General features: G+C 41.4%; 2 protein-coding genes across 5 annotated transcripts; one reads left to right on the top strand and one right to left on the bottom strand.

Moving 5' to 3' along the window:
- The first annotated feature begins 36 nt into the window (after nt 1–36).
- supt6h (SPT6 homolog, histone chaperone and transcription elongation factor) lies at nt 37–17,268 on the top strand. Of its 3 annotated transcripts, XM_029447556.1 has the most exons (38): nt 37–173; nt 1,527–1,637; nt 1,726–1,890; nt 3,475–3,548; nt 3,648–3,828; nt 3,956–4,037; nt 4,267–4,522; nt 4,689–4,790; nt 4,963–5,076; nt 5,237–5,326; nt 5,458–5,600; nt 5,779–5,924; nt 6,076–6,186; nt 6,511–6,791; nt 6,893–7,047; nt 7,545–7,740; nt 7,897–8,036; nt 8,328–8,445; nt 8,548–8,624; nt 8,750–8,885; nt 9,007–9,144; nt 9,684–9,851; nt 9,943–10,070; nt 10,216–10,423; nt 10,711–10,858; nt 11,043–11,185; nt 11,291–11,431; nt 11,676–11,871; nt 12,054–12,199; nt 12,278–12,370; nt 12,490–12,603; nt 12,728–12,852; nt 13,672–13,784; nt 13,878–13,955; nt 14,054–14,191; nt 14,229–14,272; nt 14,689–14,942; nt 15,389–15,727. In XM_029447556.1, the coding sequence occupies exons 2-38, from the start codon at nt 1,538–1,540 to the stop codon at nt 15,579–15,581; spliced, it is 5,235 nt and encodes a 1,744-aa protein (XP_029303416.1). In that variant the 5' UTR covers nt 37–173; nt 1,527–1,537; the 3' UTR covers nt 15,582–15,727. The 3 variants fall into 3 exon arrangements, with proteins under 3 accessions (XP_029303416.1, XP_029303414.1, XP_029303415.1); XM_029447554.1 differs by having other exon boundaries at nt 14,054–14,272; nt 15,389–17,268; XM_029447555.1 differs by lacking the exons at nt 13,672–13,784; nt 13,878–13,955; nt 14,054–14,191; ... (1 more) ...; nt 14,689–14,942; nt 15,389–15,727 and adding an exon at nt 13,001–13,158.
- Nucleotides 17,107–23,493, bottom strand: LOC115018531 (ras-related protein Rab-34-like). Of its 2 annotated transcripts, XM_029447558.1 has the most exons (11): nt 23,315–23,449; nt 22,903–22,951; nt 22,298–22,389; nt 21,364–21,429; nt 20,196–20,297; nt 19,615–19,679; nt 19,460–19,511; nt 19,279–19,360; nt 18,607–18,697; nt 18,396–18,503; nt 17,461–18,178 (listed from the first exon to the last, which is right to left on the bottom strand). In XM_029447558.1, exons 2-11 carry the CDS (start codon nt 22,948–22,950, stop codon nt 18,117–18,119), a joined length of 768 nt encoding a protein of 255 aa, XP_029303418.1. In that variant the 5' UTR covers nt 22,951; nt 23,315–23,449; the 3' UTR covers nt 17,461–18,116. The 2 variants fall into 2 exon arrangements, with proteins under 2 accessions (XP_029303417.1, XP_029303418.1); XM_029447557.1 differs by lacking the exon at nt 22,903–22,951 and having other exon boundaries at nt 17,107–18,178; nt 23,315–23,493.
- Between the last annotated feature and the right edge of the window lie 1,078 nt (nt 23,494–24,571).

The following is a 24,571-nucleotide window of genomic DNA, read 5'->3' as shown; positions in this document are numbered from 1 at the left end:
GGGGGCGTTACCTTAGTGACGAGGATGGAAGTTCCCTCACTGCATACCGGAATTGCCATTCACGCCGCTCGTTGTCGGCCATTTTTACAAGTACAAGCTCCCGAAACACAAAACACAACACAACCCCGTTATAACTGTAAATATTTACGGAGTATACCACCGCAGTGATACGTGTAAGTCCAATGTCGCCGTGGTGATGTGCGATCTTTACATTGTGCTGCTTAGCTAACAGCCGTTAACTCGCTAACGCTGATGCGGTTGGCTGTTGTTGATGTTCAAGCTAATGCTAAGCTAACCTAATGATATGCTCAAGCATGAAATAACGTTAGACTGCGAAGTTGGCTGAGAGGGCCTTGGTTTACTTCTACAACGGTCAAATACGTTCGGTTGTTATTTTATTGTCATTCCTTGTATTGTTACGTACATTATTGTTCAAACGAACAACGTGTACCAGCTAACGTTACTTGGTAAGAGGTTGCTCGCTAGATAACTTGCATCGCTAGCCTAGTTAATAGCTTGGTGGTTGCTAGCTAACAGGGATAGTTAGCTAACGTTATTGGCCATTATTACCAATATAACATTACTGTTTGTCGACCGACTGCATATCATGATGAATTTAAGATATCATCTGGATAACGTTAGCTACAGGCAGATTAAATGCAAGTGGTTAACGTGTTTGCTTGATCACCTCCGTTGGTGTTGTGTGTGCGCAATGCGACATCGTTGTAGGTTTGTTTTAAGGTCGCCGGCTAAATGTAGTTTTGTTGTAACTTACTGACATTATAAGACTCAGATGGAATGAAAACCGTCAGCAGCTCACATACACATAAAAACATATTCTGTTGTTAATTATTATTATTATTATTATTATTACATTGGTTCAAGGTTGTTTGTCAATAACACGTTTTTGTGAATGTGCCAAAAAGCATTAGCGTTGCATCCATGCGTAATCCTGGGCTTTTTCATATGTTTACCTCTAAACTATGATTATCAAATAGTTTGAAAATGAATTGCATATTCAGTAAACATTAAACGACTTGTGTGAAAGGACACCATATAGTATACATGAAACAGACGTGCATTGTTGACCTCTTCAGTCCGTTAAAATTCATGCCACAGCACTTTAATTTAAATTCTTAAGGACATCTTAAACGTAACAAACAAGTTAGGCTGAGTTTTGGTCAAACAAAAGTACAATTATGACATTTTGAATATTTCCATTTGGTGGAATGGTGGTGCCTTTGAATATTTCACTCAATATAATCTTTAAATGTTATGAAGAGCCGAAACAAGCTCTTGAAGAATGCATATGCAATACTGTAAGACAGTGTGAAATAAGACGATTCTTCCAACCTTGAAACAGAAATGAAATGTTATGGGTTGAAATTGCAATTACAGCATAAAGCTAATGAGCATATCATATGTGTTATGTGGGTTTGGCTTTTGTATTTGTGACTAGTCTGGGAGAACAACTGCTTGGATGATTTTGAGAGCATTTACTAACAGCCTCTCACACTTCTTCTCAGGAACAACAGTCATGTCAGACTTTATTGAGAGCGAGGCTGAGGAGTCGGAGGAGGAGTTTCAAGAGAAAGACCTAAAGCCTAAAAAAACCCAGAGGTTTCTGGAGGAAGATGGTAAGATTTTAATCGTTCAGTTCTTGGTATGTATTTCAGGTGTAGGGGTGCATGATATGTGGAACACTTATCTCTCATTTCTCAACAGATGAAGAAGAAGAAGAGAACACAGAGGACCAGGATGAGCGAGGAAATTTACGCGGACTCATTGATGATGGAGACGAGGAAGAGGGGGAGGAAGAACCTGTAAGAAATGCAAGTGCAGAGGGGAGTGACTCAGAAGAAGAAGTGAGGCATCGACGTAAAAAACGCAGTAAGTGCATCAGATGTTAACAAAGGGTTACAGCCATCATACAGTCTGTTGTTGCAGGTTGTGGATCGAAGTCACAGGTGAAAAGGCTGTAATGGAGCTATTCTACACCTCTTGCCTTTTTACCATGCACGTTGACATTTTCCCCATTCCCAAAAATAGTAAGAATTGTCCTTGGTCCTTATGAAAATGCTTTTTACAACCTCTCGTATGGAATATGGAGATTTCCCGCTTTTCTTTGTTTTACATCATTAAAAAAAGTATCGACAAAACAAGACATTCACCTTGGAGTTTGAGAAACTGGAATGGACTTTTTTTTAAAAACTATTTTCCGACATTTTATAAACCAGAATAATAATCAATTCTAGAAATCTAGAAAATAATTGGCAGATTAATCCATAATAAATAATATTTGTTATTTGGAGCCCTAATTGTCCGGTTTTGATGAGTCACACATCTGTTAGACAGAGAGGAAAACAGGAAAAAGTTATTATGCTTATTATGTATCTTAAGGCCATTATAAACAGGGACGTTTTTTAACTGCTACAATGACTCCTCCGTCTTTGTAGCGTGTCAGCTTCACTGCATATTGAGTTTTGCCGAGTGGTGATGCAGTTGGTTATGCAGGGTTTCTATATTAAGTGGTACTGAATTGATTAACTGGGTCGTTTTAACTACGTCTTAATGGATACACATGGATTTTTATTGAGAAATGTAAAAACCCCCACATGGTTTCCCTGCTGCATTGCATTTTTACACAGTTCTGTTGTGTTTTACATGTTTCGGGGGCCACTTATCCGTGTAGCAGCTTCAGTTGATTATAATAGACATTCTCTGCTGCGGGCACGTGTCGCACCGCATCCGTGTCAAGTGTGTGTGTTTGTTTATGTTACGTGGTTTGTTTTTTAAATCGGACAATATTATCTTTTATCTCATTTTTCATTCAATCCAAATCATCTTGGACACGAGCTCTGAACTCATTTTGGATCAGCTCCTGGTTGTGTACCTTGTCTGGCAGAAATAATACAACTTACCTCATATTGGTGTTTTAACAGGAATCTAAGTCAGCAGTGATTTCCCAATATAATACAGATGCAATCGCATATTGGTTGCAATAACCTCAGCAGGTGGTGTTTGATGTTACTTCTCTGCTGGTGTGGTGTTTAATCTTCCTTCATATTTTTTTCTTCCTCATTATCAAAGAAAAGGAATGTGTTGTTTCAGCTGCATTTACCTGTGTTGAACCAAGTAAATAGATAATTGCCTGTAAATAGATAATTGCCTGTAAATAGATAATTGCCTGTAGCAGCTATGCAGACTGGAAATATGGATTCTGAGTCGTTGTGGTATAATGTCCCAAATATGGATACGTGGCGTTGGTAGGGCAGAGTTTTTTTTACCGGCTACAGACTGCGTCTTTGTAGCGTGGGGTTGTGTACCATCTTCACTGTGTGCATATTGAGTTTTGCCATGTAGTAATGCTGTTTGTTATGCAGGGTTTCTATAGTAACTGGTAATGAAGGAACTAACTGGGTCGTTTTAACTACAGGCTCGTGGATACACATTGATTTTGATTGATCTTTGCAGATTATGACGACTACTTGGATGATGATGATCTGGACCTAATTGAGGAAAACTTGGGTGTTAAAGTGAAAAGGAGGGTAAGAATACTATTTTCTCTTTAGTAACCTTTAGCCTCTCACATTTTTGTACGCTTAAAAGAGTTTATGCTAGCAGTGCTAATGCTTTACTTGTCACAGAAGAAGAAATATGAACGCGTAAAAACACTCGATGATGATGAAGAAGATGACGACGAGAAGGACCAGATTGCAGATGAGATCTTTCATGGTGATGCAGAGGGCGAGCTGGAGGAAGGAGAGGCCGTCGACGAGCCTCTACACCACGCAGATGACGAAGAAGAAGGAGAAGACGAGGAGTCAGGTAGGCCAGGAGTTTTAGATTTGTCTTGGAGTAACTCAAAAAACAGTCCAAACTCAGTCCCGACCTTGATTTCTAAATGATGTGGTATAGAATTGATTTATTTTCTAAATCTGCTTTTGTCCCACAGATATAGACGATTTTATTGTGGATGATGACGGCCAACCCATCACCAAAAAGCGGGGCAAGAAGTTCTCAGGATTCACAGATGCGTGAGTGTTGTAGTTAAACATTTATCCTTTGTGAGGCAAGAAGCTCCATCTTCCTTCCTGTATTACAAACAAGTAGGGTCTAAATTGCTTCCTCATTCGTGAAATTAAAAATATTTATGTAATTGGTAACAACAAGTAGAATAAACATAAAATGTCCGCTTTAAGATATGAGTCGAATGAAACACATAATCACTGCTTCTTCTCCTCTTCGCTCTTCATCCTCCCACAGAGCCCTCCAGGAGGCCCAAGAAATCTTCGGTGGAGACTTTGACTTTGCTGACTTTGACGCAGACACATACGACCAGGGTGAGGAGGAGGAAGAGGACCAGGATGAAGAGGGATGGGAACGACCCAAGAAGCAGACTAAGAGGAGGCAAGGGAGGAAGAGCATCTTTGAGATCTACGAGCCCAGCGAGCTGGAAAGTAGTCACATGACTGATCAAGACAACGAAATCCGCTCTACGGACATGCCCGAGAGGTTCCAGGTTTGTGTGCTAACCGTTTTGACGTACTGTTGTTACATTCGTATCCGCACCATACCGGTTTGTGGTGACTGCTTTCTCACGTTTATGAATATTTAGGCGGTGACATTTTATTTATACCGTGTTTCCTGATGTGTCTGCTTCCCTGACTCTGTTCTCCGTCTTATAGTTACGATCCATCCCTGTTAAACCTGCTGAGGATGATGAGCTGGAAGAGGAAGCAGAGTGGATCTTCAGACATGGCTTCTCCACTCTTACTATCTCCATGCAGGTACGACCTTTGCCAGACACACTCGTGAAATATTTACACACAACGGATGCAAAACATTGGATATTCAGTCATGATACCTCGTGAGGTACTCTTTTTGTGCGATACATTATTGTGCGTTCCTTGGTTCTAGATAGAAATCTTGATACTTTGTGTTTTTCTGTGCCCTAAATAGGAGAGCACAGATTATCTAGACAGGGGGACAACCACAAACTTCAGCAGGAAAGGCCCCAGCACAATTGCCAAGATCAAAGAGGCCCTCAACTTCATGAGGAATCAACAATTTGAGGTACAGTGAGCTCACCTTACCCATATCATACATTCCCTTCACAGTTGTTGCCTTTGTTTGAGGTTAATCTTCTCTAGAAACAATAACGTGTAACAATGTCTTTTAAGAAAGGATGCAGAATGTCGTAAAGAACTAATCTTAGCGTGTTCTTTTTTTCCAGGTCCCATTCATAGCTTTCTACAGGAAAGAGTATGTGGAGCCGGAGCTAAACATAAATGACCTGTGGAAGGTGTGGCAGTGGGATGAAAAGGTATAGTTGGTATTGCTTTTTTGGGAATGAATTACAGACTAATCTTTATCTTTATCAATCATTTGCATTTCATCAACCTGCCATACGTACTCCACTTCTGGTTTCTTGACTCCTACATTTTTATCCACCAGTGGACTCAACTGAAGACCCGGAAGCAGAACCTGACCCGCCTGTTTCGGAAGATGCAGTCCTACCAGTTTGAGCAGATCTCGGCTGACCCTGACAAACCTTTGGCTGACGGCATCCGTCCTCTGGACACCGCTGACACGGAGAGGTGCGTCTCGAGGGGGTTGAAGCTGAAACATATCGTCTCTTATGTGCTGTATTTGGTTTGCGACTGCATTAAACTAGTATTAATTGCAGGAAATTATAGGAGTTATAAAGTTCACACGGTGACCCACGATAAACGGCTCTTTTCTGTCCCATTCAAACCTGTTTATCTTTCTCTAAAGGTTGAAAGATGTACAGACTCTTGAAGAGCTCGGTGATGTGTACAACCACTTTCTGCTCTACTATGGCCGAGACATCCCCAAGATGCAGAATATTGCCAAGCCCAGTAAGAAGAGACTCAAGAAGATCAAAGAAGTGTCAGAGGATGGTAAGATGCTTGCTTCCAAATGGACCATTTCACTAGATGATGATGATGATGATGATGATGATGGACGAACACTGCAGAAATGTTCCGTTCTAATTGAAACAAATGTGTTTGCCATCTTGTAACAATTGATTTTAATGGGCTGCCTCTTCAGGGGAAGAAGAGGAATTGGAGGTAGAAGAAGAAGTAGAAGAACAGAAAGGACCTGACCTCAAGCTGGCGTCTCGTAGAGATATGTACAGCATCTGTCAAAGCGTAGGACTTGGTAAGCCCCCCTTTTTTTTTTTTACTTACCATAAATTCTGCATGTAATAGGGGTGTCGCGATATAACAGTATTGATGAAACCGTGATTTAATAATGAAAGAGATGTCATGTTAATAAATGCATAATAATACCGTGTAAATAATCCATCAGATTTTAAATATTCGCTTTTACAGTTGAAATAAAACAAACAATTTCACTTTTTCTATATTATCATGAATATCTGATCTTGTGACAGCCCTCGTATATAATAGTTAGATGTTTTGCAGTTTTCTTCCTAGCTTGCTAGCACTTCAACTTGTTTTTCTGTTTTCTTCCTTACTGCAGATGGCTTGGCTAAAAAGTTTGGGTTAACTCCAGAGCAGTTTGGAGAAAATTTGAGGGACAGTTACCAGCGTCACGAGACAGAGCAGTTCCCGGCTGAGCCCGTAGAGCTGGCCAAAGATTATGTTTGCAGTCAGTTCAGCACTTCTGAGGCAGTGCTGGAAGGAACCCGGTACATGGTGGCCATGCAGCTTGCTCGTGAACCTCTGGTCAGACATGTTCTCCGACAGACCTTTCAGGAGAGAGCCAAGATCAACATCAAGCCTACAAAGAAGGGCAAAAAGGTATGGACACATTTTGGAAAAAAAACCCACATCTAATCCGTAACGGAAAGCTTTTGAACTCCGATTCTAAACCTGCGTTGCCATTTTCTTACTTCCTGTAGGAGGTAGACGAGGCTCATTTTGCCTACTCCTTCAAGTATCTTAAGAACAAGGCTGTAAAAGAGCTGAATGGCGATCAGTTCCTGAAGATGTGCCTGGCAGAGGAAGATGGGCTGCTCACCATTGACATCTGTATTGACCTTATAGGAGTCAAAGGGTAAGCACAGTGACAGTACTGGTAATATCTTTTCAATTACGTTGGTCTGCCAGATCTGCTCACGATGAACCTCCTCAATTCAGATATATGTTCATTCATAATCATAGGCAGAGCATGGATTAAGGGGCTGGCCACTAACATTTACTCAGTTTTAATCATCCAGATAGAGGAAATCATAAATATACAAACATCCCTTGGTCTTATAATTCTTTTCATTTCTGTTGTTCATGCACGTTCCTTCGTCATAGGACATTTACCAAGAACAGGATCTGATGTGAGGAACTGTTGCCATCTGTATAGTTTGGCTGTTTGAGGAAAGGAGGGTTTGATAAGTAGGATAGGTCCCCGGAGTTTCATTTCTTTCCAAGCTGCGGCTTATGTTTTTATCCACATCCTCATCAGCAGAGCATGGGGTTTTTGAATTATGACTGTAGTAATGCTAAGGCACTCCTTTCTGTCTCCGCTTCTCCCTGCGTCCTCCCTCTGCTTGTCCTCAGGTATGCCGGGGACCAGACGTACTTTGATGAGATCAAACAGTTCTACTACAGGGACGAGTTCAGTCACCAGGTGCAGGAGTGGAACAGGCAGCGGACTTTAGCCATAGAGAGAGCTCTCACCCAGTTCCTCTACCCTCAGATGGCCAAGGAGCTCAAGAGCAAACTGATCACTGAGGCCAAAGAGAGCATTGTCAGGGTAATTCCTCATCATATCTGTCTCCATGTATTGTAATATAACAACTTACAAGTGCCTGTGAAATTGTACAGCAAAATCGTTACACAATGAATGTTTGATTAGTCTTTTTAACTTGGAACTCTTGATGAACTCTCTGTTCTCCATCTCTCCTCCTAGGCCTGCTGTCGTCGATTGTATAACTGGCTCAAGGTGGCTCCTTACCGACCGGATCAGCAGGTTGAGGAAGACGATGATCTGATGGATGAGAGTCAGGGCAAAGGCATTCGGGTGCTGGGTGTAGCCTATGCGCCCAGCAGGTATGTGCTCCCACAGTATTTTCAATTTCTTTCCCTCAGATATGTCAGTAGCTACATACTCTAAAAATCAATAGTCAAAAAATGAAAAAGGTAACCTCTACACACTGACTCCACTGACTGTGTGTGTCTAATTACTCTCTTTCAAATGAACAATACAGTGCTCACTTTTAAATGTGAGATATAAACTGCACGCTTTGAATTGCAAAAATATAAGACAAATCAATGTTTGCTGCATAAAAGACAAGCTTATGTGACAATATAGTTTGGTACTTACACACTTTGCTCCAACAGAGATACACCCGTTTTCTGTGCTCTGATCAACGGGGAAGGGGAGGTGGTCGACTTCCTGCGTCTGCCCTACTTCATGAAGAGGAGGAATGCCTTTAGGGAGGATGAGAGAGAAAAGAAGGTATAAGCCGATAATACAAAAGTGCCTCTGTGCAGTCAACAGATGCTTGTGTTAAGGGATTCATCTTTGAGATGATCACTCTCTTGCGTGTGTCATCTTCAGGCCCACGACATTGAAACTCTCAAGAGGTTTCTCTCTGGCAAGAAACCTCATGTGGTGGCTGTCGCTGGGGAAAGCCGGTAAATAAATGAATCCTTTCTGTATGTGCTGAAAAGCTACATGTAGACATTTTGAACAGCATTGACAAGTTACAATGGAGTTGAGGTTAAAAGGTTAAAAGGTTAAAAACATGCCGTTTGTGTAGAGATGCTCAAATGATCATGGAGGACATCAAGAGGTCTATCAGCGAGCTCGAGCAAGAGTCCTCTGTGCCTGCCGTGGGAGTGGAGCTTGTTGACAACGAGTTGGCCACTCTGTACATGAACAGCAAGAGGTCTGAGGTAAATACTGAACACTGTACTATCTTTATTAAACACAGTCTGTGGTTTCACTCTTCACTGTGGCCCGTCGCTCTCTTTTCCTCTCATTTTCTCATCATCCTCTGCTTTTCTCTCTGTGCAGGTTGACTTCAGGGACTACCCTCCCTTGCTGCGACAGGCTGTGTCAATAGCCAGGAAGATTCAGGATCCTCTGATGGAGTATGCTCAGGTTTGCAGCACTGATGATGATATTCTCTGCCTCAAACTACACCCGCTGCAGGTGAGACTGACGTTGAAGAAATGGTGGATTTGTGTGGTTTTATCTCCCATCTGTATATGTTTTGCTGTATGTTGGTTGAAGAGTTTCTCGTGACATCACTGACGGACAATTCAAATACATTTTGTGTAATGATACGGTTTGAAAACATTGTGGGTCGGATCTTTTACCTGCTGCAACATTAAAGTGATGAACACATTAAAGCCTGATAATTATTACACATATTATTCTGAAATTGTTCATTCTGCATAATGAGTACTTTTACTATTTGTACTTAAAGTGTATTTTGATGCTTATACTTTTATACTATACTACTATAACCATTTGAAAGCAGGACTTTTACTTGTAACTGAGTATTTCTACACCGTTTCTACTTTTACTAAAGTGAAAATATCTTAAGTGCTTCCTTCACCACTGCCGCTTCTCCAAACTCTTGAACATCAGTAACGACTATTACAAATACACGCTGTAAACATCAAATGTATCATGATTCTACAGCGACATACAAGTGCAACTTTGTAAAACTGTATTCACTTTCACAGGAACATGTGGTGAAGGAAGATTTGCTCTGTGCTCTTTACTGTGAATTCATCAACCGTGTCAATGAGGTCGGAGTGGATGTGAACAAGTCCATCGCCCATCCTCACACTCAGAGCCTGGTCCAGTTTGTCTGTGGTCTGGGACCAAGGAAGGGCTCCCAACTGCTCAAGGCATGTTTTTGCGCTGCTGTCATTCATTTCTGTGTCATTCTTTGCCTTTTCTGCTAGCCTGATAATCCTCATGGTCCTTGTATTTGTGCAGATCCTGAAGCAGAACAACACTCGTCTGGAAAACAGAACCCAGCTGGTCACAATGTGTCACATGGGACCCAAGGTTTTTATCAACTGTGCTGGTTTCATCAAGATCGACACCGCATCGCTTGGGGACAGGTCGGTACCTTTTGTACATGCTTGGTCTTTCACGATATTTCCCACAGTGCAAATTGTACCATTGACCAGGCTGGGAATGATTTACCACTGAGCCGGTTGTTTTAAATCGGCATTGTTTTTTTCTTCCCTCAAACCTTCCACACAGTACGGACTCCTACATCGAGGTGTTGGATGGATCTCGTGTTCACCCTGAGACGTACGAGTGGGCTCGCAAGATGGCTGTGGACGCCCTTGAATATGATGAGTCGGCGGAAGATGCCAACCCAGCTGGAGCTCTGGAGGAGATCTTGGAAAATCCAGAACGTCTCAAAGATCTGGACCTGGATGCCTTCGCTGAAGAGCTTGAGAGACAGGTCAGTGTGTGTGTGTGTGTGTGTTGTGACTTTAACCGTCTCATAATGCATTCTGTTGTTTCACAGCCACTCACCAAATATATAAGATCAGAACTTAATTGATCTCCCACTGGGGAAATGTACTTGTTAGAGCAGCTCAAGAGTCAAAAAGCAAAGGTAATGAATAAAAATGACATAAGATAAAAACAAAACTTAAATCAAATAGCTTTATACACATATATACACTATGTACACCTTTCGCTTGTACAGATGTTTATCATCGTGTCTTCTTTGTTGTGTCCACGTAGGGTTATGGCAACAAGGGGATTACTCTGTATGATATCCGCGCAGAGCTGAGCTGCAGGTACAAAGACCTGAGAGTTGCCTACAGAGTCCCCAACACTGAGGAGGTCTTCAACCTGCTCACCAAGGAGACTCCAGAGACCTTTTATATTGGTAATACACACCGCACTGAAGTTCACATATTTATGTCTTGAATAAACTAAAGAGAAATAATATATATAGTTTTAATCCAGCCGAAGAAGTTCAAAGGAGTGATGTTGCTGAAGTACCAGTCACAGTAGAAATGCAGCTCTGTCGGCCGGTGTGATTTTAATGCGTTTGCCTCCTCTTCTTCCAGGTAAGCTGATCACCAGTATAGTAACTGGCATTGCTCACCGGCGGCCTCAGGGAGAGAGCTACGACCAGGCCATCCGTAACGATTCTACAGGGCTGTGGCAGTGTCCTTTCTGCCAGCAGGACAACTTCCCTGAACTCAGCGAGGTAACAGGCACCTGAGTTTTCTTCTTTTGACGACTTAATTGTAGAGAAATGCTGAGAGCCGGACATCTAAAACAACATCTTTTTTGTTTTGCGCCCCCGCTCTAGGTGTGGAATCACTTTGACAGCGGTTCGTGTCCAGGTCAGGCCATTGGGGTGCGGTCCAGATTGGATAACGGCGTCCAGGGGTTCATTCCCACCAAGTTTCTCAGTGACAAAACGGTCAAGCACCCTGAGGAGAGGGTCAAGGTGAGGCGTTGTTTGGTGTCATCATTTGTTTTATATATTTTCTTTATTTTTCTTTTGGTAATCTCACCTGAGAAAATGTGAACGTGCTGAGAGCTTTCAGTGTGTGACATTTACACGACCTGACAGGTCTATGATTAAATTAGAAACAATTAATTGTTGCCTCTTGCTGTCCTTCCTGTTTTGTTTCCTTCTATTGTGGCACCGGCATAACCCTTCATTGTTCCTCTTCCCCCTCCTGCTTCAGGTGAGCATGACGGTTCACTGCCGCATCATGAAAATCGACATCGAGAAATTCAGCGTGGACCTCACATGCCGCACCTCAGATTTGATGGACAAGGCCAACGAGTGGAAGCTCCCCAAGGACAGCTACTACGACTTTGACACAGAGTCCGAAGACCAAAAACATGAAGAGGAGCTCAAAAAGAAACAGCAGCGAACACGTCAGTATAATAACAGGATTAATAAAACTGGTTTGAATCAAAACGGCTAATGAAACGGTACACTGTGCTACTTTTGGAGAATGTTCCTTCATAATACACTTTGTTTACCGAACAACATTTACTTCCACATCTCTGTCCTTATACCGTTTTGTCTGTGCTTTGCTTTCCCTCTGTCTCTCCAGCATATATAAAGCGTGTGATCGCGCATCCCAACTTCCACAATATCAGTTTTAACCAGGCAGAGAAAATGATGGAGACCCTGGATCAGGGAGACTTGATCATCAGACCCAGCAGCAAGGGAGAGAACCACCTCACTGTCACCTGGAAGGTAATGAACAGATAGAGGGCGACGAAACGTGGCAGTAACTCAACGTACTCCAGTCTGACTCTGTGTGATGTTTTGTAGGTGGCTGATGGCATCTACCAGCATGTGGATGTGAGAGAAGAAGGCAAAGAGAACGCATTCAGCTTAGGGCACACACTCTGGATCAATACTGAAGTAAGCTGTTTAGCATGATCTTGTGCTTCACAATCAAACCTGTAGAAAATAGACCGTGTAACATCAGTGTTGTTGTGGCTGCTGCATGTTTTTAAAAGAGTCTCTTGAATTCTCTGCAGGAGTTTGAAGACCTGGATGAAATCAGTGCTCGATACATTCAACCAATGGCGTCATTTGCCCGGGATCTGCTGGTGCATAAGTACTTTCAGGAGTGCAGCTCTGGGAGCAAGGAGGTAGATACTGATTTACTTTAATCTCATTCTTACAATGGGAAACATAACAACTCATCTCATTCTACTACTGGTTTAGTTTTTTGCACCTCTCATATCTTCCTTTGTCTCGTTCTCTCTCCAATAGAAAATGGAGGAGTTATTGGTCAGGACAAAGAGGGAGAAGCCTACTTTTATTCCTTACTTTATATCGGCATGTAAAGAACTGCCAGGAAAATTCATACTGGGCTACCAGCCTAGAGGAAAACCACGGTGAGCGCAAATGTTTGGTTTTCTCTTCTTTATTCTCTCTGATTATTCGCTGTAATGATGCAATGGATAGAAAACGTTGAATAAACAAGTTGGACTCATTTCAGTGCAGTTAAAGATGAATTGTTAATGTTGCTTTTCCTCAAAGCAGCTCAAGCTCACATTAAAACCACAGAAGCAGCAGATGACACCATTCAATGCTCTAAAGATCATGAATCACAGCAACATATGGGGACGTGCAAAGGTCCATAGCTACTACAGAAGCTCAGATTTGCACATCTGAATCTTTTTGACAGCGTTCCTACGCAGTATGGGAAAGTATGGAGCTTGATTTTAGTCATTTCCAGATCTGGGGAGTATGGAAAAATATTCCAGTTTCGAGACTAATGCTCATTCTAAAAAGTTGATGGCAAGGCAAGAAGCATGGCGTGCGACTAAACACACTCCTACGCAGAGCTGCCTCTACATCTGTAGGTCACAGCTCTGCCCCGAATGCAAAATGTCTGACAGTGGTATGTCATCCAACTTTCTGCGTAGGAGTGTGTACTGAACGGCCCCCCATGGGTAAATGCAAGCTTAGGGAATCTTGACAATCCCAAATATAAAGACTGGTTAGCTAAGGATTCCAAAGAGCAAAAGAAAGCTAGATGCAAGCGTATAGTGTAACATCGCTTGGAATCTTTTACATATGTAAAGGCCAAAAACAATGTAGTCTTGTTAAAGCGTTATCTGCACACAGTCACAAAGTCAAATGTGGTCTGAAGAAGTCTGGACATGTGAAATTAAAATGTGAGTCACACATGCCATCTTTTCTTTGTGTAGGGTTGAGTATGTGACCATCACCCCGGATGGCTTCCGCTACCGCTCACAGATATTTTCTACAGTCAACGGATTATTTCGTTGGTTTAAGGACCATTACCAAGAGCCTGTGCCGGGTACGGAACCGTTATACCTAATGTTTATTGTGAACATCTTGACAGTTGGATGATATTGTTGGTTGTTATCTAACATTTTCTCCTCTGCCAAAGGCATCACTCCCAGCAACAGCAGCCGAACAAGGACTCCTGCATCCCTGAACGCCACCCCAGCAAATATAAACATCGCAGGTGAGTCCTGCGCTCCTCCAGACACACATTTACATGTTCAGCATGAATGGAGTTGCAGTACATTTTTACTATTTCCTAATATATTCCTTCCTCCCTAGACTTGACGCGAGCTGTCAACGCCCTCCCACGCAACATGACCTCTCAGATGTTCAGTGCCATCGCCGCAGTCACAGGCCAGGGCCAGAACCCCAACACCACCCCCGCACAGTGGGGCTCCAGCCAGTACGGCTACGGCGGCAGCACCGGAGGGGGAGGAGGAGGAGGGGGGGGGAGGAGGAGGAGGAGGAGGAGGAGGAGGGAGCTCTTCTGCTTATCATGTGAGTGCAGCTTCTGACTACTGTGGAAGGAAAGAGGTCTGTTTTGGAGATGTTGATGGCTCCCAGGGCTGCAAGATTATTGGTACTGTATCCTCATAGAATTTAGTTTCTTTATACTTTCAATTAGTTATAATCAGAACTATGTAAAAAGATTAAAAACAATAACCTGCAATTAAATTGAAAAAAGTAAAATATAAGAAATGGGAAAGAATTAAGTTTGGATAAATATTTAAAAGTTCAACTGAATTTAAATTGTGCATTTTACTAAATGTGTTTTTTTTTTAATGTTAGAAGTGTTTAATAATTCCTCAATTCTTTGGAGTTCAGTGACGTTACTTATACCAGTATAATGTATATGGACTTTTCTTTGGTAAACGGGTGACCCACATTCATTACCATTACTTCCTCCTCTGCAGGTCTTTGCCACACCTCAGCAACCCATGGCGACGCCGATGATGACGCCCAACTACTCGTACACCACACCGAGCCAGCAGGCCCTGGGCACGCCGCAGTACACCAGCACCACTCCGCAGTCCTCGCACTCTCTCGCACACGGCCACCCACACGGAAGCCACGTGTCACATCACAGCAGTCACCACGCCAACTCGTCCGGCACGCCGTCATCCTCCACCTCATCCAGAGGACGGACGCCACAGCAGCAGCCGCCAAAGTAAGTACAGGGGGAAGACGTGTGAGCGACCTGATTAGGCCTGTCAACAAATATAAAACATTCTAATATTAAAACAGACATTTTATAAAATGTATATTCCATTTTGATTACATTTACTAAAACTTTTTCTTAGATAGTCAAACTGATTTTCATGTACAGTGATGTCAGCAATTACCTTTGACAAGTTTAACAAAAATGTTGCCGCCATCTGCATTGTCAGATTTTCCGTTCACGTCCAAGTCGGAATGATTGATGTCCATTTTGCAATATCCGACTCAAATAAACGAGTTGTTGAATGAAATCCATGAGTTGTTTGTTTTTCTGCCACTAGATGGCGCTAAACCCACAATCTGCATTATTATTATAAGGCGAAGCAGCAGCCTCGCCCTTTCATCTGTCACTGTCTTTAACTGAAACACCTCCCCTTCTGTCCTCCTTCCTTGCAGGGCCAGCGGCAGCAACGCCTCTGCAGTGGACTGGGGCAAGATGGCGGAGCAGTGGCTGAAGGAGAAAGAAGCGGAGGGGCGGAAGAAGGCCCAGAGGATGACGCCACGACCGTCACCCAGCCCCATGATCGAGAGCACACCCATGTCCATCGCCGGAGACGCCACACCCCTGCTGGACGAAATGGACCGATAGGACACGGAGGGGGGCGTCGCTACACGCCCTCTCCTACCCAACTCCATCCTCTGTACTGCTTCTTCAGCTGGATAGCCCTCCACCTCTTGTCTCTCCCACAACCCATCAGCCCTGTCCATTCATACGCTCACCTCCTGATATCGTAGCTGTAGTTTATGAAATCTGGTATCATGGTTCATTTCAACTCCTTCCTTCCTCTTCCTGTGTTCCCATCTCATCCCAGATGTTTCACCTCCTGACCTCCAGCCAACACCTCTGGCTGCATAGTGTTTTGTACAGTCAGACTAACACTGTATATGTCATGCAGAAAGTCAGTACAATGGCAACAAAAATAAAAGAAACTTGAATTATCAGACAGCAGTTACATATAGGATATGGACCTACACAGACAATGTCAGACAAGCTGTCTTACCTTTTAGTTTAATCCATGAATGGTTTTGACAGAGGGGCACAGTTTCAGTTTACAGAACCCACTCTTCCTCCGTAACGGTTGGTGGATTTTTGCGAGCTGTTGCCAAAAGAGCGCTTTGCCAAGCCAATCAGGAAATTTAATTTTTGTATCGAATGCGTCAGAATGAATAAAGACTGTTTTTTTTTTCAGTTTGAAGCTCAAGCCTCCGCTCTTCACATCTGTCAAAACAAACACACCTGTGACCGTACAGACACACACACACACACACACACACACACACACACTCTCACACACACTGAGTGTGAGGGGTGAGGCTGATTAAAACAAATGTAATTCAATGAGACACCTTCAGCTTGAGTTTCTCTCAAACATAAGTTACTTCTAGTTGTCTGTCTCCACATGCTGTATTATGATCAGCTATGTATTTTGGCTCCTGTAGATAGCCTCTATCGTACTGTTGACTCATTCGGCCTATTGACACTAACAACGTGCACTGTTAGAGGTAACTGTGGTTGTTTGCAATCACTTCATTTGCGTCTCTGCAAGGCAGAAGAAGTTTGTTTGCATTTTTAAACCGTTGATTTTAGTGACAATAAGTGGAAGTACCTCGTTCATATCGGTTTGTTTTTTTTGACTCAAATTTTGATCTCTTGTATCTTTAATGTTCGGTGAGTATTTCACTTTTGACACTGCTATATGATGTGATACGCCACTGCTGCAATTCACTCCCAGACAGTATCAACATTGAGATGTTAGAGTGGAGGATTTCAAAGTTCTCCGTGTCAGCAGAAGCTACTATCAAACTACGTTTATATCCCTAACTCTGTATAATATTCTGAAGTGCACGCAGCTATTTCAGTAGAATGAATATATTGTTGTTAAAAACACATTGAATCTCTTTTGTGATCGTCGTGCGGCAGTTTTAAGCCACTCTGCATCCCTCTTGACTTTTGCATTCGGTTTGTGGATGTTTTTTTCCGCTGTGCCTCTGTGCCACAGTACAAACAAGCAGCGCTGGTATTCAATGGTGTGCTTCATTTTGCAGTGTGCAAAGTATCATGGTCCCATAATATGCATATTGTTTTAAATAATTATTGTTTTTCAGTAAGCGTACTTGGTTTTTACGTCTCTTGCCAGATTAACATAATGCATCTTTCTCAGCTAGGCTGCGATCGATTCTCGGCGGTAGTTGGTGATAGAGGAGAAATGATGTCTCTGGCACTGCTGATGACCTTTTCTACATGTGATCCCTTTAATAAAAGTGTTCATATTAAACCCTGAGTCTTGCTCATGCTGATTTGGGAAACAAACTGGCAGCCTGGACATGTGATGGACATGTGTGTGCGTGTTCTCCGCCGTAATAATTTGATTTGCTGGGAACAGAATGTGAAGAATCTTCCCAACCTTTCTAATTTGTTTATGTCAATCAATCAATTTAGCTTCTCTATTTCAACAGAAAGACAAAACGGTGATCAAAAGCAATTTATTTACAGTTCATCATCCACGAGCTATAATAAAAGCCTGTGTTTGGAGACGAGAACATCTGCAGTCTGACGTAACTGAGCGAGCAAATTAATTAAACTCAGATGCAACTTTGTTTCTGTCCCTGCAAACAATCCCTCCATTTTCGAGATCATGAGATGTCAGAGGAGAGCGATGCGTTGTGGGCATGACTGCGGTCATGTGTGCTGGCGTAGGCAACACATTAGCAGCACAGACGCGTGACAGGAAGATGTTTTGAAGATGACCCAAAAACATGCACTCATGCAGATATTTTATCCTAAACAATGTTGCCAAAAGATCTAGTGGATAATAATCTTCCTTTTATTAAATTAAATTAAATGTTAACCAGCATCTTTAACCCCGACCAGCAGTACACACATTCCTGAGGACTTCTCAACTTAGAAATCATTATCTACAACCTACAGCCTCCTCTCAGGGTGTTTACGCAACAACACGAATACAATGGTGTTATTACATCGTTCTTTATGGGGTCTATTCATGATATCCATACCGAGCATGCTGTGTCCACATTTTAGTTTAATTTCCCCCCTTCATTGTGCAATTTTGTGGTGCATGTGTTGTCAGTACAGCGTATCCAGGCGGCCATTCTCTCATCATCATCAGCAGCAGTTGGATTTCCTCTTGGTTGGTTTGCGATCGGCTTCTGTGCTGTCTGTGAGCCCTGTGTGTGTGGAACGCAAATAAAAACACATGTTTGGCATTCAGATAAACATTGTGAGCGACAGTGGGGAGGGTTTGAATGATAACGCCGGGGCAATATGATATGCATGTCTTACTGTCAGCAAAGCCCATTAAAAGAGAAGAACAAATCCTAACAACGTATGAAGTAAGTACGATGCTGGTTTGTTAATAATGCCACTTTATTAAGCCTCACTCACTGATAATGTCACCGACGTTCCTCACGCCACTTTTCTCGAGTTCGGACAAAACGTTGGCCTCAAAAGTCAGAGAGGCCACACGGAAGAAGAAATTCCTGACACCATCTCCTGAGACAATAAAGAGACGGAGGAAAGAGTTTAGAGAGGATAAATCAGAAAATGAAAAGCATGATGGCTGATTTGTTCATGTCGATGTGTGACTGACGCCCACCTGACTTAGCAGACACAGCCCAGTACTCTGCTTTGATTTCCTCAGAGAGTCTGATGGCTTCCTGCTCAATCTGAACCAACTGATCAGGAGACTGAGGAGTGTAATACAGAGAGAGAAGGCAATGTGAACAAGGGAGCGGGGAAGCAAAGAACAAGCTGCAGCTCATTGGTCACTATAGAATTAGGCTGATCATAGACGAAAAGTAAGAGTCGAGAAACCAGTTAATCGATCAACAGAAAATTATTCTGCAACTCTTTTGATAGTTGAAGCAGAAATGGCAACTATTTAATGGTTCCAGGTTCTCAAATGGGAGAATTTACTGCTTTTCTTTGTCTTACATGATCGTAAACTGAATGTTGTTGGACTATGGCCAGTCAAACAAGACATTTGATGACACCAATTTGGGTTCCAGGAAATTGTCATGGAAATGTTCTACTGTTTTCATGAGTTATACTATTTAGCAAGAATGATTTAATTGATGAAATAAATAGTTACTTACAGCCCTAAAGATATTGGCAAGAAAGACATCTGGCATTTCTACTGAGGAAAAACAATTACCGGAAGAATCACTCCGGCCAAAACAACATTAAAACAAAATCATTTTAATTCATTGTTGCAGATTTATTTTCTGTTGCTCGAATTACTGACTCATTTTTGATTAACTTCACCCACACTAAGGTCTTTCTTGGTACCAACAAGGAACAGTAAAACACTGGATGGGTCATTTTCCTTCATGGCGTCCTCCAGCCACTGCCTACACACACACACACACACACACACACACACACACAATTATTAGCCCTCAAACTGTATTTTAATGTACATAATTACTTCATAATTGGGTATTTCTTACCTGGCATGAGCTAATGAACTGACGCTGCTTAAGTCAAACACCACTATAATGGCTGGAGAGACAAACGGTAAAGAATGAAAACGTTTTTGTGTGTGAGAGACAACTGTGTTCATAAACTATAGTGAGATGTGTAAGAGAGACTGAGCTGCTTTCACCTTGTGCTCCTCTGTAATATGTTGAAGCGATGCATTTGAAGCGCTCCTGACCTGCTGTGTCCCACCTGAAATAGATCAGTAAACCTTAGTCATCAGCTTTATTCAAACAAGAAGTCAACAGCTATGCTAACAACTCCTACCTATATGCACTGGTTCGAGCTAAATGCTAATGCTCACAATGACAATGTGAACATGCTGATGTTTTGTCCACAGTCTTCTTTAGGTTAACATTTGCTAATAAGCACTAAACAAGTGCAGCTGAGGCTGATGGGAATGCCATTCGTCCGTACAGACTTTCGTGGCAATCCATTCAATTGTTGTTTAGATATTTCAGCGACAGACCGGCGCCGCAGCCCGTAAAGCCACATCTGTGGGTTTTCTGGAATGTCGACCTTAAAATTGCACTAACTCTGAACACGTTCACGCATGACCAAAACCACAATTACGGCATTTAAGGCCCCTAATTAACGTCAACACAACTAGAGGATGTTGTATAACCTTGTTAAACAGACCTTTTGGCCCTGACGATCAGTCAGCACAGTAAGTGAGTTAGGTAGGGTCAGGGCTCAGAACAGACTTACAGCTGTAAACTGAAGGGAACACCGAGCACCTCGAAGCGCTCCATCTCAAAATCCACTCCTATGGTTGCTTTGTAGTTCTTATCAAACGCACCCTTACGAAACCTTTAAGGAACAAGGGAAGAGCGAGAGAGAGCAATTATTTTTGAGCTGCAACTAACAATCATTACCATTTTTTAATTAATCAATTTAGTCTATAAAATGTCGACTGTGAGTTGTTCACTCGTTATGAAACCGTCTCAATTTAATACTGAGTCCTCTATATGACCTACATAAGCAAATGAGACCATTACAGACAAGATTTCCTAATTGTATAAAGTTATTCTGAAAGTCTGTCACCGGGTCCAATTCCCCGCGGCATCAGATGAAACGATTTATAGCAGGAGACTGGAAGAGTCTATGTTGACATTATCAAAGGCAAAGTTTTGTTAGCCAGTTAGAAGCAAGCAGGAGAAGATTTTTCTCAAGATATTCTTATTTTTTATGTTATATTAAGTTATGGCTAAAACTGGGGCAGCAAAGAGAAAGAGTAAAGAGTTGATCGAAGAACAAAAGAAAAACTGAATTGACATTTTTCCTACTTTCCAGGTTTCTAATCATACAATACAGTAAAGACAAACAATGTGAGGTTTTTTATATCTCACTCCTGTATCACCATCAACCTGAAGTCATTTAACCTAGTCTCTGCTCTGTGCACAGGTTGACTGAAGTGCGACTGAACTCATCATTACATGAGGAGTTGACATGACATGTGGAGTTTTGATTAAGTGCATTTATACGTTTTTCAGACACAAAAATATAAATAAAACAGCATTAAGCTAAAAGGTAAAATAATTGACCTGTGATGAGTTTAGTCATCTAAAACCTATTGATTTTATGTAATGATGCTTTATCAAAAAGACATTTGAAGCACTACAACCTGAATTTGAAACACAATTAGGGACAAGAGTTAAAAATGAGTTTTGGAACCATGTTGAATTGCATCATCCCTATCAAATCAAATGTTATTTGATTAGGTTCAACCGTCTTTTTGTGTAAAACTATTTGAATGATGTCCCAAAGCAGTGCAGCTACATACACCGCAGAGGAGACACGTCAACAGGTAATACACTCATAGTTCAAAGCAGACCAAATTGATTATTATTGATTATTATTAATGACGGCTTCTTACCTGCTGATCAGACACGTTTTCCCAACTGCAACATCTCCCACTACGACGACCTTGGCGATATTAAAGCTGGCAACAGAAAGCCATTACAGTCATTCAGACAGCATGAAACACAGCGACATGATCACAGACATTCATTAATTAACAGCTTTAATAGCCTTACAGCCTCATCTCACTAAGGGGCTATTAGTTACACTTAGTTAAACTGTTGCATTCTAAAAGTACATAACTTAATCCTTAACAGACTTTGTAAATCATTTTAATAACTTAATGAATTTAGATTTGATTTAAGCAGCATTAACTCACAAATTGAGAGGAAACGTGTTATTATTGACGCGCTCTTACGCTTTCTAAAAGGATTACTTTCTGCTAATGCTACGATTCAACATTTATTTACAACCTTAAAAAGAATTATGTGGAATTTAGCTTTATCATTTCAATTCATTAAATGTAGAGTTTGCTTTCTGCACTTGTTTTGTTTCAAAATGTCCTTGCCAAAGTAAAAATGTAAATATATTAAAAGTCATTAAACTATTTAATGTGTTTCTATGACGCACAAGGTTTTCTGCATAACTCTTGTTATCAGAGAAATAGAAATGTGTATTACTGCACGGCTGATTGAGGATCTTACTGAGCCTTTTCTTTTTTCTTTAATGAAATTAAATATTTGTGACCAGTTTGTCAAGATTTACAGACGGAGTACAGAAGCTGGAAAGTTTTGAGAAGTTTCTTTAAAACAATCACCGGCCTCATCCTTTAAATAGAGCACCAGATCAATGCAGTCAGATGTGATGGGCGAGGTCGACGGCTGTCAGCTGACACGGCAGACATAGCATGACTTAAAGGGCCCTGCCATAACTAATTCATTTATTTTAGACACGTCACAGTGTGAAGTAGCAGGACGGGTGTGTTCTCTTATTAACCCTTCTGATCTCACCTCACTGTGTCTGTCTTCTGTACCTGGCAGGCAGCCTTCACCTTTGGGTGGAAGCCATCTTTGGTGTGCAGCGCTGCATTCGGACTGAAACACTGTGAGGAAAGTGGGGAGTGGAAACAGAAAGAAACAGAAAGAAACAATGGCACATTGAACAGTAAAACCAAAAGGGGATTTATGGCTAATAAAAACAATCTTAGAATCCTCCCACAAATAAAAGCAGGAACAGCAACGTCACAAACTTAAATCCTCCCTGCTTTCCTCCACCTCAAAACATCTGCTTAATTGTTGCTGTCCAAATAAAACCTGTTAAATCCTGTACAACTTTACATTAGCCATGAAAACAGGCCTTGCTAATATCTTAAATATAACTTAAATATCACCAAGGCTGAAGTAACAAGATTTTGTGAGGACAACAGCAGTCTTCAAATTTGCAGTCTCCACTTTCAGAGAAACAAAGAGCAGCATTTAGGCTCTAAATAACCTCCAACGTTAATAGTAACGCTGTTAGTTGTAATTGCATTTGTGTGTGTGTGTGTGTGTGTGTGTGTGTGTGTGTGTGTGTGTGTGTGTGTGTGTGTGTGTGTGTGTGTGTGTGTGGTACTAACATTTGGGAGTTGAGTAATGACCCGGTCCTTCTTCACAGGCGGCAACATGCTGCAGTGGACACACACACACACACACGCACACACACACACACACACACACACACACACAGGTAAGATGTCACGCTCACTGACAGCAGACACAATGTTGGTTTCAACATAATGGGCAGTAAACAGTGTGCAATAACATCCTAGGTAGCTGATTCAGGTTAGAAGAAATAAAGGTATTGTCTTGTTGTGTGGCAAAACTGCAACAAACGTGACATTTTCTCATAAGAAAATGTATAAATCAAGGTTTAAGGGAGGTGTGGTAGAAGCACAGTGCATTTGCAGATAACGGATGGAGCATCAGCAGAGCAGGGAAAAAAGAAAAGTACGTAAAACAGAAGAGTTTAAATAAGTCTAACAACTTTACCTGAAACTGCTGGATGTTAAAATGCAGAAGAAAATGTGTTCCGGGTCTAGAGATGTGATGTGATATCCAAAGTCTGCCGAGAAAATAAAGAACAAAACAAAATGACGTTCGCAGCAACGACCCGAGTCTCGAGACTGACAGCAGACACACAAACATGCAATTAATGAGATCCTCCATGTATTAGTGAAGAAGACACGTGAAACAGCGCCCCCCGTGGACACATGTTATTCTAACTAAATGTACTGATCATTAATAATAATTCATGTATGTAACTCTAAATAACATGTAGCAACATTTCCTTTCTAAATTAATGGTTTTTTTTAAATTACATTTTATTTTGTATTTTTTATTGGCATGTTACATTTGACAGTAAGTAGCCTATTTAGTAGGGACAACATAGACACAACATAAAGACAACGTCTTTTTGTCCCCCTCTACAACTTTATTGAACTAGGTCATATGATTAAAAAGGCAGAGGACCAATGAACAGAAAATTAATAAAAAGAAATAGACAAAAAATAAAACAAAAGGTGACGATAAGAAAAAGCTACGAGCTTATAGTTGTATATGTATTTACTTTCATATGTATACGAGACAAGTGTGAGTTCAATACAATATTTTATAAAAGAAGGTGGAAGTTTGAAGAAATCTACACTTTATTTTAATATCATTTATGTTCTAGTGTGGAGGTGGAGCTAACTTTAACTAATTGATAAACTTTTGGGTAGTTTCACCAAGAACATGTCATCATTTTTTATTGGCTGAGCACACACGCACACACACACACACACACACACACACACACACACACACACACACACACAGTAAATTAATCCAAAAACACAACATAAAGTTGTAATGTTCACATTCTTTTTCTCAAACTTCTTTTATTCAATGATCACAAAATGATATACAAATCAAGAGGAAACATACAGTAACAACAAAAAACAAGAAGGGGTACATAGGTTAGATATTTAAATAATAAAATATGTTTTAAGGCATTGTATGCTATGACCATAGTCGTGATGGCTTTTTGATGTGCCTGTCCTTTTAGTGTTTCAAAGTACAGTTTCATTTCATGCTTTAACTGGTGTTGGTTTTCCTTTCAGACCATTTGCATTTATGAATATAAAACTTAACATATAAAATGAGAAGATTTGGAAAAAAAAAAGACTTCTGTCGAGATATTTTTTCTGTTTTCTGTATATTAATCTTAGTCTCCCACGTCACATGTCAAATAGTGTAGGCCGACGTGTT

Source organism: Cottoperca gobio, chromosome 14 (genome assembly GCF_900634415.1).
Source record: "Cottoperca gobio chromosome 14, fCotGob3.1, whole genome shotgun sequence".
Classification (NCBI taxonomy): domain Eukaryota; kingdom Metazoa; phylum Chordata; class Actinopteri; order Perciformes; family Bovichtidae; genus Cottoperca; species Cottoperca gobio.
This window is presented reverse-complemented; position numbering and strand designations above follow the sequence as displayed.

Excerpts from the sequence above, each read along its gene's own strand:
- supt6h (XM_029447554.1), top strand. The coding sequence starts at position 1,538 with ATGTCAGACTTTATTGAGAGCGAGGCTGAGGAGTCGGAGGAGGAGTTT. Across the intron at positions 3,549-3,647 it reads GTGTTAAAGTGAAAAGGAGG|AAGAAGAAATATGAACGCGT; the intron begins GTAAGAATACTA and ends TACTTGTCACAG. Across the intron at positions 12,200-12,277 it reads ACCTCACTGTCACCTGGAAG|GTGGCTGATGGCATCTACCA; the intron begins GTAATGAACAGA and ends GATGTTTTGTAG.
- LOC115018531 (XM_029447557.1), bottom strand. The coding sequence starts at position 23,491 with ATGGAGGATCTCATTAATTGCATGTTTGTGTGTCTGCTGTCAGTCTCG. Across the intron at positions 21,430-22,297 it reads CAGAAGACAGACACAGTGAG|CTTTAATATCGCCAAGGTCG; the intron begins GTGAGATCAGAA and ends TTCTGTTGCCAG. Across the intron at positions 18,504-18,606 it reads GGCTGTGTCTGCTAAGTCAG|GAGATGGTGTCAGGAATTTC; the intron begins GTGGGCGTCAGT and ends TTATTGTCTCAG.